We start from the raw sequence: 12,351 nt of genomic DNA, 5'->3' as shown, positions 1-12,351 counted from the left end.
CATTGCCTTGGCCTCTCTTGCAGCTGGCTCAGCCTCCAACAAACTTGTATTGGGCTCTTTTGCATTAAGTCCTCTTCTTCTATTTTTGTCTCTTACATATACTTTTTGCAATTGGGCCTTACGTAGTTGGGCCCTATCAATACTCCCCCCCACCACTAGCACCTTGTCCTCAAGGTGCAGTTCTAGAAATTGCTCGTCCAAGGTTACAAAATCTTCCCAAGAATTTTCAAAGTCAGGCAACCCCAACCATTGGACCAGAACTTGGACATGGCCCTAAGCATCTTGACGCCAGTCCAAAATTTTAGCAGGCCTTACCTGCAGTTCCCAATCAGCAGACAAGCCAGCAGGTAAAGGCTGCTGAGCATGCACTAATGGATCAGCCTTCTTAAGCAGAGATACATGAAAAATCGGGTGAATTTTACACCCGTCAGGTAAGGCTAACCTGTAAGCAGCTGATCCAAATTTTTCTTCCACCAAGAATGGCCTATAGAATCTTGGGCTCAGTTTTTCATTAATTCTTGTTGCTAATGTCTTTAGTCGATATGGTTGGATCTTGAGATACACCCTATCTCCAACTTCAAATTGCACATCCCTTCGGTGTTTATCCACCTGAACCTTCATCCGATTCTGAGCCTTTTCTAAAGATGTCTTCAGCTCCTCCAAAATGACTTCTCTCTCGGCCAACAGTGAGGATACTGCATCCATTCTCAAAAAACTGTTCCCTACTCTTAACAATTGAGGGGGTTCAGTCCCATAAAGGGCCTTGAAAGGTGTCATGCCCGTTGATTCCTTGTATGTAAGTACCAGAACTCAGCCCAATGTAACCATCTAGGCCAGCTCCTCGGTTTAGGCCCACAAAAACAACGGAGATAAGTTTCCAAACCCCGATTGACCACCTCAGTTTGCCCATTTGAGTGAGGATGATATGTCGTACTGTAATGCAATTTAGTCCCTGTTGATTTGAATAACTTTGACCAGAATTTGCTCAAAAAAATCTTGTCTCTATCCGAGACTATGGTCAGTGGAAACCCATGTAAATGAACTACCTCCTTAACAAACAGTTCAGCCACCTGTTTTGCTGAATAAGGATGAGAGAGTAGCATAAAATGAGCGTACTTTGTCAACCGGTCAACTACCACAAAAATAGTATCTACCCCAAACGTTCTAGGGAGTCCCCCAATAAAATCCATGGAGATTTCAGACCACACTTGCGTGGGAATAAGTAACGGTTGAAGAAGACCCGCCGGAGACAAATTCAGAACCTTGTATTGTTGACACACCGAGCACTCCTTAACATACTGCTGAATGAACTTGCGCATTCCTTCCCAATATACAAGGCCCAATACCTTGTAAGTACGAGAGAAACCCGAATGTCCACCCACATTCGAATCATGGAACTCATGCATGATTAAGGGAATAAATCTAGATGAGGAGGAGAGGACTAACCTGTCCTTGTAAAAAAGTCTGCCTTCTTCCAATTTAAATCCCCCATGCGCACCTGAGTTAAGCACCAGAGCCTGTACTATTGTTCGCAGCTTGGGATCACTCTGAATTTCCCTGTCCACCACCTCCAATTCAGGTAACTGTACTTGAAAGATGGATGAGTACCACATTGTCCTAGAAAGAGCATCCTCCACCACATTTTCCTTACCCGGCTGATACTGGATTTCAAAATCATAACCCAATAGCTTAGATGTCCACCTTTGTTGTTCCTCTCCTAAAACCGACTGATCCAACAGAAATCGGAGACTTTTTTGGTCGGTTTTTACTATAAAATGGCTCCCAAGCAGATAATGACGCCATTTCTTCACAGCAACGACTATGGCCATCAACTCCTTTTCATACACCGACTTAGACAAAGCCGTTTTTGAAAATCCTTGACTCAGATAAGCCAACGGTCTACCCTCTTGCATTAGGACCGCCCCTATACCCTTCCCTGAGGCATCCGTTACAACTGTAAACTGTTTAGAAAAATCGGGCAAAGACAAAACTGGCGTCTTGGTCATAGCATTTTTCAAAATTTGAAAAGCTTCCTCTGCTGTTTGATCCCACTGAAATCCCTCTTTCTTCAGTAGTTGAGTCAGTGGCTGAGCAATTTTTCCATGATCACGAACAAACTTCCTATAGTATCCCGTGAGTCCCAGAAAACCTCTCAACTCCTTCACATTTTTCGGACTTGGCCAAGTTAGCATGGCCTAGATTCTGTTGGGATCAGCACTCACACCCTCTGCTGTAATGAAGTGCCCCAGGTATTCAATCCTACTCTGCCCCAGTTTGCATTTTTTTTTGTTCACAAACAGCTGATGTTTCCTTAATGCAGAAAAAACCGAATTGAGGTGCTCAAGGTGCTCGAAGGCATTCTTACTGTAAATTAAAATATCATCAAAAAAACCAACACGAATTTCCATAAAAATGGCTTTAATACCTCATTCATAAGGGCATTGAAGGTTGAGGGAGCATTAGTGAAGCCAAATGGCATCACCAAATACTTGTAATGACCCTCATGGGTGCGGAATGCGATTTTGTGAATGTCTTCCTCCTTCATCTTGATTTGATCATACTCGGATTTCAAGTCCAGCTTGTTGAACACCTTAGATCCCCCAAGTTCATCTAACAATTCCTCAACCACTGGTATGGGGAACATGTCCGACACTGTCATTTTGTTCAACGCCCTGTAATTCACACACACCCTCCAACTACCGTCTTTTTTTTTACCAAGATGACATGGCTAGAATATGAACTCACACTGGGTCTGATGAACCCATCACTTAATAGCTCAGCAATCAACTTCGCAATCTCGATTTTTTGATAATACGGGTACCTGTAAGGGCGACTGTTGGTCACTTGACTCTTTGGTTTCAATACAATTGAATGGTCTCTGGTCCTTTGAGGGGGAATCCCTTTTGGCCGTGCAAACAAATCCCCAAAGTCCTCCAATAATTCCCCTAACTCCTTCCATTCCTGAAGAAAGATACTATCATCATTATTCCCTTCCAGACTATAGTCCTCTTTGGCCACATAAAATCCTTGCCCCGTTTGCCTAAGGGCCTTGGTCATGGCTTTAAGAGATGAAAGAGTCCTGGACAGCGATGGATCTCCTTTAATGATCGTCTCTTTGCCTGGCTCCCCATATTTGAGTGTCATTTCTCGAAAATTAGCTCTGATTTCCCCTAATTCCCGCAACCAATCCAACCCCAGGACAATATATGCCCCTCCTAGTGCGAAGAGGAACAAATCTTGAACAATCTCATGCTCCTGGACTCTGACCGTCACCTTCCTACACACCCCGCGGCATTCCACTTTGTGCCCGTCCCCAACAATGACGTTGAACGAAGGAGTCTCATCCACCTTTAGCCCCAGACGTTGCACCACCTCAGCCTTCACGAAATTACTAGTGGCCCCACAGTCTATGAGTACCTCCAACCTTTCCCCCTTGACTTCACCCCAAACCTTCATTGACTGATTGGAGGTGAGACCCATCATGCTATGCAAGGTGAGCTGTAATGGCTCCCCTAGCGGTTCCGTAATGGGCTCCGTGTCAACCTGGGTGTCTCTAGAGACTTATTGCGCGTCGTCTTCCTCCCCATCATCCATGATCAGTCGAGAGGAACAGCGGTGCTCTGGTGTCCACCGCTCCTCACATCTGAAGCACAGGCCTCGGTGCCTCCGGTCGGTGGCCTCCACGTTTGACAGCCGACAGAACCCACCCTGGTTCATCGCAGAACTTCCCTGAGATGCTGCGGTTGACTCCTCGCGGCCTAGGGCACTCGGTTTAGGGCTCCCTATGCTGCTGGACTGACCTGGCGTTTGAGGGGAGGCACTCTTATTAAACCCACCCTTAGAATAACTGTCTGGGCCATTACTTCGAATTGGGCCAGCTGACCCCTTAGGCCCAAAGTAACCCACTCCTTCATCCATCCAAGCTGAGTTCCTTTGGTCAATTCGTTGGGCCAGCTTCAACATAGAAGACAAGTTCAGCCCAGGTGTCATCAATATTTCCTGACGGATACTAAGCTTGAGCCCACTCAGCCAAGCCCCTTTCAACATCTCCTCATCCATGTAACGCATCGTCCCTACCACCGTCTCAAATTCGTTTCTAAATTCCTTCACCGAACTCGTCTATTTCAATGAGTAAAGAGGTCATACGGGTTATCCAGGAGCTCTGGTTGAAATCGGCACAACACTTCGCGTCGGAATTGCCCCCACGCCACTGTTGGTTTATCTAGCTCCCACCAATGATACCAATTCAGGGCTTCACCTTCTAAGACTAACATTACAGTGGGCACCTTGCTTAGCCACGCATAAGCATTTTCTCCTGAAAAAATGGGTACATCCAGCTTTCTCACTCGAGGATCCATGTATCCCCCTCCTCTGTGACTTCCATGGGATCCTTCGGAGCCGTTTCTGCCCCTGTTTTCTGGTTCTCGATGAGCCCTGTTACGAAACTCCTCAGAACGGAGCTGCTCCATGCCTGCTCCCAACTCCTGTAACTGTCGAATAATTTCTGCTTGATTTGCATCATTAGCATCCATGCGTCCCCTTAACTCTTCTTGGGTCTGTTCTCCTCGTCTCAGCCTCTCCTCCATACCTTCCATGTTTCGTGTTCTTACCATAACCCAGCTCCCAGTCGGAGCTTTGATACCACTTTGATACGACTTAAGTAAAATAAACAGGAATTATACTGAATAATACTCTTGTATTAATAAACTCAGAATCACCAACAACAAATTAAAGAACAATACATCTGGTTCTCCATAGTCTGCTATGGATCAATGTTTGAAGGAAAAGAAATTACAGAAGAAAGAAAATAATAAGAGCTCCCTTGCATACTCTTCAGAACACTTCATAACAACCTGACCCCTTGGTGTCTCTCTTTCCTGCTCCTCACTCTACTAATACTCATTCCTTGCTAACTGAATTGCTGCACCACGTTCTCTTCTAACCTCCAGCTGACTCAGCATTCACCAACAACATTGCCTTGGCCTCTCTTGCAGCTGGCTCATCCTCCAACAGACTTGTATTGGGCTCTTTTGCATTAAGTCCTCTTCTTCTATTTTTGTCTCTTACATATACTTTTTGCAATTGGGCCTTACGTAGTTGGCCCCTATCAGTATCCTGTAGGTGAATCTTCCATGCCAATTCTCCCTGCGAAGCATCCTGCACACCTTTTCTGATATTGGGTCCATCACCTTGTAAGTTCGCAAAAAGAACCAATGGTATCCTCATACCTGATTTAACATGATCAGGTCATGTGAGAGAATCTTAATCATTTATGGACAAACAAATCAATTGTGATGAGAGATGACATGTTGGGATAAAGAATGATAAACAGATAATCATTGATTTATTCATGAATGATTGAGATTGTCTTACATGATATGATCATTTTAAATTATACATGAGATGTTTCATTTTCTGATGATGCTGTTCTGCCACGTTTGATATTGAACCCAAACTAAGAATCGAGGTATTTTTTAACTTTCACGACTTTCCTGCTACTGCAAGCATGCTTAGCTTCATCGCCAAGTTACTCTTGCAAGAGAAAGAATAGTCAGGCCAACTATTAATCTTCTTCTGAGTTATCCTTCGGGTATGTGTTAACGGAGATGAAAAAAGAAGAAGAAAAAACAGAAGAAATGCCTCTCTTCGAGGGGAGGTTGCCTCCTAAACCAACAAAAGGGTTTTTGATAAACTTTTCTTCATTATTTTCATTACTCTTGTCCTATGACATATATACTCACCAAGGGATTGTAACAGAAAGCTAATAACAAATTCAAAAAGGAAAATTAATAACATCATAATAGGGAAAATAACATTATGGTATAACATTGCATGGTCATTGTAAGTGCTGTGTGTTTAGGCTATGCTCATGTGCCTGATAGTCCAACATCTCCTTGGCTAGTAGCGTAACAGTATGCGACTACTGACTAGTTTGAAAAATGATAATATGACATTACATGGAAGACATAAAACCACCAAATCGTAAAGAACATAGAAAGTATACATGTGTTAGTCATGTTATCTGGATTGTGATTGAAGCAGAAATATGCTAGTTTTCATAGAAGTAGAAATAAGCTCAACAGAAAAAGGTGAGCATATTTTTTTCAATTCTACAATGACGGATTACTTTCAATTGGGCCATTATGATTGGTCATTGTTGGGTCTCCAACTACTTCAGCCCCAATACAACTCTACAAGACGAGCCCAACTTACAATCAATAGATCACTGACAATATTGGGACAGTAACCAAAATGTTAAGTTTTGACAAAAAAAATTACCAGAATGCCACGCGAACAGTAAAATTTCTCAAACTGCCATGCGGCATAATTCGCTACACAGTGTAGCGAATTATGTATGCAAGTAATTCGCTACACAGTGTAGCAAAATATGTCACGTCAGAAGGCACAGAACCAAAAAGTGTCATGTGTCAGAATTGTTGAAATTCGCTACATAGGTTAGCGAATTTCAACAATTTTGACACATCGCACTTTTTGGTTCTGACGTGGCATATTTCGCTACACTGTGTAGCGAATTACTTGCATGCATAATTCGCTACACTGTGTAGCGAATTATACCGCGTGGCAGTTTGACAAAATTTACTGTTAGCGTGACAGTTTGGTAATTTTTTTATCCAAACGTGACAAAATGGTCCCTGTTCCGACAATATTAAACTTATATTGCTTTTCCAAACTCGAGTTAAATAATCAGCTTATTTACAACAAAATAACATTCATAGTCAATTAAGAAAATTCCAACATTCTCATGGCCAACATTGTGAACAACTTTATAATTTAATAGAATCTGTTTATTCTTTATTATAAAAGCGTACGTGCACAAGTTTAAAACACAATAACACAAAAATTGGAATTTTTATTTACATAAAAATATAGAGGATAATGTAGATGACTTATATACAGTGAGCCCCAAATGACGTCGTTTTGAGGTAGAAATCAAGGTATTTTTGTAATTATAATTTATTTCAGGATTATAATAATCTTTTTTATTATAATTTTTAATTTTTTTAATACAAAACGACGTCGTTTTAAAAGCGAATGTAGATAACTTATCTACATTTAATGTAGAAATATTAAAGCAAAATATAAAATAAAAAAAATTAAAATGACACGTGGTGGCATAAGAAATTCCCCTTTAGCAGCTCCAATAAAATCCCAACCTCGCGCGCAAAGTAAGATAAACTTAAAACTACTTTTCTTTGTTCCACTATTTCCCTTTCTGTATCGTTCTCTTTTTTTTTTAATTAAATAAAAAAAGGGATAACGGCTTCATCATCTCATTTGGTACCAGATCTGAGGCATGGAGGAGAAGCTCATACATCGATTGGAATCGGCGGTGTCGCGCTTGGAGGCGCTAACCACCGGAATCCGCTCTTCCGGTTTACCGGCTGGCGGTTCCGACGCCGCGGATGCGGTGCTCGATCCGTCCGTTGTTGCCTTCGACGATCTGATCGGCCAGTATGTTGTTAGGGTTTCCGGTGCTGCCGAAATTATTGGAGGACAGGTCTCGGAGGTGACCAAAGTTGTGCAGGAAGCTTTTGCTGTCCAGAGAGAGCTTTTGATTAAGCTCAAGCTCACTCAGGTTCGTCATTGCTGTTTTCTCGCTTTCTGTTCCACGAGGGATTGTCGATCTGAGCCTGTTAACGGATTTCAATTTCACGTGCGCCATTTGGTTGGCGTGAATAAATTGTTGCATGTGTAATTTTGCTGTTAAATTTGTGTTAATATGAATGGACAAACAATGTGCCCTTTCGGTTGCCATCTTTCTGGAAGTAATCCTTTTCTTCCTTCATGCATGTGCAATTTTGCTGTTAAATTTTTGTTACTTTGAATGGATGAACAATGTGCCCATTTGGGTTAGATTGTAAAAAAATAAATAAAAAAATTAGAAAAAAAAAAACTAATTGAAAAAAGGTGATGATTAGAAAATGATTGTTGAAAATTTTGATTTTAAATTTGGGTTTGTGTGTGCATGGTAAACCAAATCAGTTTTGAGGTGTTAAAAGAGTATGCAGTAAAATATTAAGGTTCCACATGGTGGAATTTATATTAAGGAAATTTGTTTAAAACTAATGAGACGCAGCTACTAGAATTGATTTTCCACCGTAAAAGCAATAAAACCTTCTCAGGTGGAAGAATTAATTCTACAGTCTCGGAACTTGTGAGAATCAGTTGTGTGAAATTGACCAAACATATTTAGTTGGCTTTGAAATTTCCTCAAATGGGCTACTACATCCATCACTTTTCAAAACAATTTGCATAAGCATAATGTTGCCTAACTAGGATACTAGGATTGCTATAAAAGAATTACAAGATTGTTTATGGATAATAGAAAAGAAAGTGCATATAATAGCTCGTGCTGTATATTTTGATCTTCTTTGGAGTACATGTCCTGGTGTTTGTGAATGCTTTGTTAATTTGTCACACATCATTCATTGTGCAGAAGCCTGATCATTCTGGGTTGGCTGAATTTCTGAAACCATTGAATGAAGTGATCGTGAAAGCTAGCACATTGACAGAAGGAAGGAGATCCGATTTTTTTAATCACTTGAAGGCTGCTGTTGACAGTCTCTCAGCTCTAGCATGGATTGCATATACGGGGAAGGACTGTGGTAAGTGACGAATGAATCTATTCTAGGATGAATCTTTATATTTTGGTGTCTTATGTTTTTTATGTTTTTTCAAGGTATGAGTATGCCCATTGCACATGTGGAAGAAAGTTGGCAAATGGCCGAGTTTTACAGCAACAAGGTATTCTTGATGCATGCCAAGAGCTTGTTGATTTGTCTTGGATAAACTTTCATGAACTACTGGTACTCTCCCTTTAACATTTATGAGGAAAATATGAAGGAGTCCTCTGCAAGTTAAGGTTTTTCCCCCTTGATAAGTACTATATCCTTGCATTGAACAAAGTTTCATATTTACTTTAAAATGCATAACTCTATCCACTTCTTGAGTTACATCAGAATAATGGCTGAGAAAGGAAATGAAAGATGATCAACAATCTTAATATTTATATGCCTAAACTCAGTCATTGTGATTTTAAATGCTTGATTTACAATTTACTTTTGCTAACATTTTAAGTGCAGAATAATGTGTACTGATATTGCACTAGCCTCCTAGATTTTTCCTCTCGGTTTCCTATCTCATGTTGGGTTCTATTTAGCGAGTGAAGGATAATGATCTTGTCTTACATTTGTTGTCATAATCAGGTGCTTGTAGAGTATAGAAACAAAGACCCAAATCATGTTGAGTGGGCCAAAGCTCTGAAAGATTTGTATATACCTGGTTTGAGGGATTATGTCAAGAGCTTCTATCCTTTAGGCCCTGTATGGAGTCCAACAGGAAAAATTATTGCTCCATCAAAAGCCCCTGCACCTGCTGCCCCTCCTCCTCCGCCTGCTTCTCTCTTTAGTCCTGAATCATCTCAGGCTTCATCTTCTAAGAAAAAAGAGGGAATGTCTGCTGTTTTTCAACAACTCAGTTCAGGAAATGTCACTGGAGGTAGCATATTCTTGCTAATGCTCTTATTTTCTTGATTGAATATTCAGCATTTATGAATTATAGAAACTTTATCTAATAGGTTTGAGAAAGGTTACGGATGGTATGAAGACTAAGAATCGCACAGATAGAACTGGAATTGTTGGCACTAGAGAAAAAGAAAGTCATGCAGGTTCGCATGCAATTTCTAAAGTAGGGCCTCCAAAGTTCGAACTTCAAATGGGCCGCAAGTAGGTTTATATGTGTGCGTGTGTGCGCACGTGCATTTTAGTTACTATGATGTATATAAAGTCAATGTCACTATTTCATCTCCCTAACCTAACTTTTCTCTGCCACTGTAGGTGGGCTGTTGAGAATCAAATTGAGAAGAAAGACTTGGTCATTGAAGATTGTGATGCAAAGCAATCTGTATATGTTTATGGATGCAAAAACTCTGTTTTGCAGATTCAAGGTAGTCATAATTATGTTAAGGGAAAAAGGTGTGTCATTTCATAGACACAGAGGTGTGGTTCCCACTCCTTTATTTTTTTGTCTTTATTTTTTTTCCAGTAGTCCCACCTCTTTGTGTCTATGCAATGACACAACTTATTTCATTTAAAATGACACACTTTTTTTCCTTATGTTAAAAGCTTTTTTTTTTTCCTATTGGTTATCAAACTTATCAGTTGGTGAAAAAGCTACAAGTGACTAAATCACTTCTAAACAATTTGCAGGCAAGGTCAACAATATAACTATTGACAAATGCACAAAGATGGGAGTTGTGTTTAAGGTTTGTGAGACAAAAAACAGAGATTTTATAATATTAGATGATGGAATTAATTCATATTGAGGGAAATGTGAGTTAATTTGTCTGTTTTAAAATGTAGGATGTTGTTGCAGCTTGTGAGATTGTAAACAGTAATGGGGTTGAGGTTCAATGCCAGGTATCCTCACTGCCTCTTTTTCACTCCATAACAACTTCCAATGTCTTGAATATGATATTATTTTGCCAAAATATTATAATAGCTGTACTGATCTTACTAATGATATAACTGATGAGATGCAAAGGATAAGAGTTTATAACTAAATAAAAGACTTGATAGATAAAAAATGATTTGGTTGTACTTACCCTTACTTTCACTAATAAAAGGGTTTAGCTCCTACAATTTCGGTGGACAACACTTCTGGTTGCCAGCTTTATCTGAGCAAAGATTCTTTAGAAGCATCCTTATCTACAGCAAAGTCAAGTGAGATCAATGTACTGGTTCCTGGTGCTGAGCCTGATGATGATTGGGTAAGTTTTCATTTTCCTGTTCTATATTTGATACTGAAAAGTTTGGTTTTACTGATATCTGTATCCTTTAACTCGCTAATTGCAAAGTTTGGTTCCCCATCATCTGAACATGAACTCATATTTTTAATAGACCCATTCCTCTTTTCCCCACAATTTCTTGCGGACAATTTTGATGCCCTGACCATTGAAAGTTGAATATCATAGTATGTTTTTGTTATTGTTATTGATTGCAATTTAGAAGTGTCTTGCTTCCCACCTCAATATGTGCTGTGTGCAGTCTGAATTTGCTTACCTATCATACAGCAGTGGATGGAATCCATTTATAATTAGAATCTTATTTGAAACATCGTAAAATTACATGTGACTTACTGGCTCAGTCTTCCGAAAATTGTTAAATTGGATGCATACTTCTTGGTCAGAAACTATCTGTGAACTAGGGAAGTCAGGTGATATAAATTCCAAATTTTAACCACAACTTCTTTTGCAGGTTGAGCATTCTTTGCCACAACAATACATTCATGTATTCAAGGATGGCCATTTTGAAACAACTGCAGCTTCTCACTCTGGTGGTTAAATTGATTGGAAATTTGGAGCTTTTATTTATACTTACATCATCTTATTCCTTGGATTGCTGTGGGAGTGCTTTCAATTTCTTGTTTCTTTAATTCGTTTACCAATACAATCATACACATAGGTTTACCATATTCATGCTTGGCTGCCTAAGCTTGTGATTTTTCCTTTGGCTTATTTAACCATTGGAAACATCCATATGATTTTTATTTTATTTTTTGGGGGTCAGAGTTTGCTTCTGCTTGAGCGGGTTTTTCTTGTTAGTTGCATTTTGCAATTGGATTCTTAGCTTTCAGAGGACCCTTACATTTGTCTGAATATCTTGGTTTCATTCTCATATTGTTGCATATTTTGGGGATAGAGCAATATGATGTACTGGGGTCTTGGTGCATTCTTAAAATTGTTTGTACATCTCTTTTGAATGGATTTGTTCCCCAAGTTTGTAATGAGGAAATGAAATGAGTTGTGGACGTTCTTGGTTTCTGCCCACATTTTGATCAATATCTAAAATGTCACATGATGACAAAACTCAAATTTTTGTTCAATTTAATCAATCATTTTTACTACCCCTCCTTTACTTATTAATGTGACTCAGAAACTCATTCGTGTCAGTGGCTTAAAAAAGGGTTACGCTGGTGAGCATCAAACGCTCGAGAGTTTTATGGATAACTAATTGAAAAAATAAATAAAATTATAGTGCAGAAGAACTCGAGCATCTTAAAGCTGTGTCTAGCACACAAACAAAAAAGTCCTACATTAAAAAAGCGAAATATCTGCAAAAAAAAAAGTCCTATATAAAAGTTTTAATGGAGGCTGTATGTATTCCGTAGCAGATTCGGTGATGGTTAATACTCAAACACATCCCCCATCTTATTCTAAACATATTGTATTTTGGAATTGTGGGGAATGATCAGTGTAATCCAGCCATGCCCGTGGCCTAGTGTCTATTTAGAATAATTTATTTTGTATTTGAAAAGTTTTATAATTAAAAT

General features: G+C 39.6%; 1 protein-coding gene across 2 annotated transcripts; it reads left to right on the top strand.

Annotated features, from left to right (window-relative positions):
* The first annotated feature begins 7,227 nt into the window (after positions 1 to 7,227).
* Positions 7,228 to 11,840, top strand: LOC133307150 (cyclase-associated protein 1-like). 2 transcript variants are annotated; one of them, XM_061507590.1, is made up of 10 exons: positions 7,228 to 7,597; positions 8,462 to 8,627; positions 8,702 to 8,766; positions 9,228 to 9,519; positions 9,599 to 9,746; positions 9,858 to 9,967; positions 10,230 to 10,285; positions 10,383 to 10,439; positions 10,646 to 10,789; positions 11,277 to 11,840. In XM_061507590.1, the coding sequence occupies exons 1-10, from the start codon at positions 7,316 to 7,318 to the stop codon at positions 11,361 to 11,363; spliced, it is 1,407 nt and encodes a 468-aa protein (XP_061363574.1). In that variant the 5' UTR covers positions 7,228 to 7,315; the 3' UTR covers positions 11,364 to 11,840. The 2 variants fall into 2 exon arrangements, with proteins under 2 accessions (XP_061363574.1, XP_061363573.1); XM_061507589.1 differs by having other exon boundaries at positions 8,459 to 8,627.
* The last annotated feature ends 511 nt before the right edge of the window (positions 11,841 to 12,351 follow it).

Source organism: Gastrolobium bilobum, unplaced genomic scaffold (assembly GCF_033153095.1).
Source record: "Gastrolobium bilobum isolate Gb01-03AN ecotype WA unplaced genomic scaffold, APGP_CSIRO_Gbil_v1 utg39213, whole genome shotgun sequence".
NCBI classification, from domain to species: Eukaryota; Viridiplantae; Streptophyta; class Magnoliopsida; order Fabales; family Fabaceae; genus Gastrolobium; species Gastrolobium bilobum.
Note: the sequence above shows the minus strand (reverse complement) of the source record. Positions and strands in the feature narration are given on the sequence as shown.

What these genes read in the sequence shown, in the direction of transcription:
- LOC133307150 (XM_061507589.1), top strand. Translation starts at nt 7,316, where the DNA reads ATGGAGGAGAAGCTCATACATCGATTGGAATCGGCGGTGTCGCGCTTG. An exon ending in TTAAGCTCAAGCTCACTCAG is followed by an intron (nt 7,598 to 8,458) that starts GTTCGTCATTGC and finishes TTCATTGTGCAG; the next exon opens with AAGCCTGATCATTCTGGGTT. An exon ending in AGATGGGAGTTGTGTTTAAG is followed by an intron (nt 10,286 to 10,382) that starts GTTTGTGAGACA and finishes TTTAAAATGTAG; the next exon opens with GATGTTGTTGCAGCTTGTGA.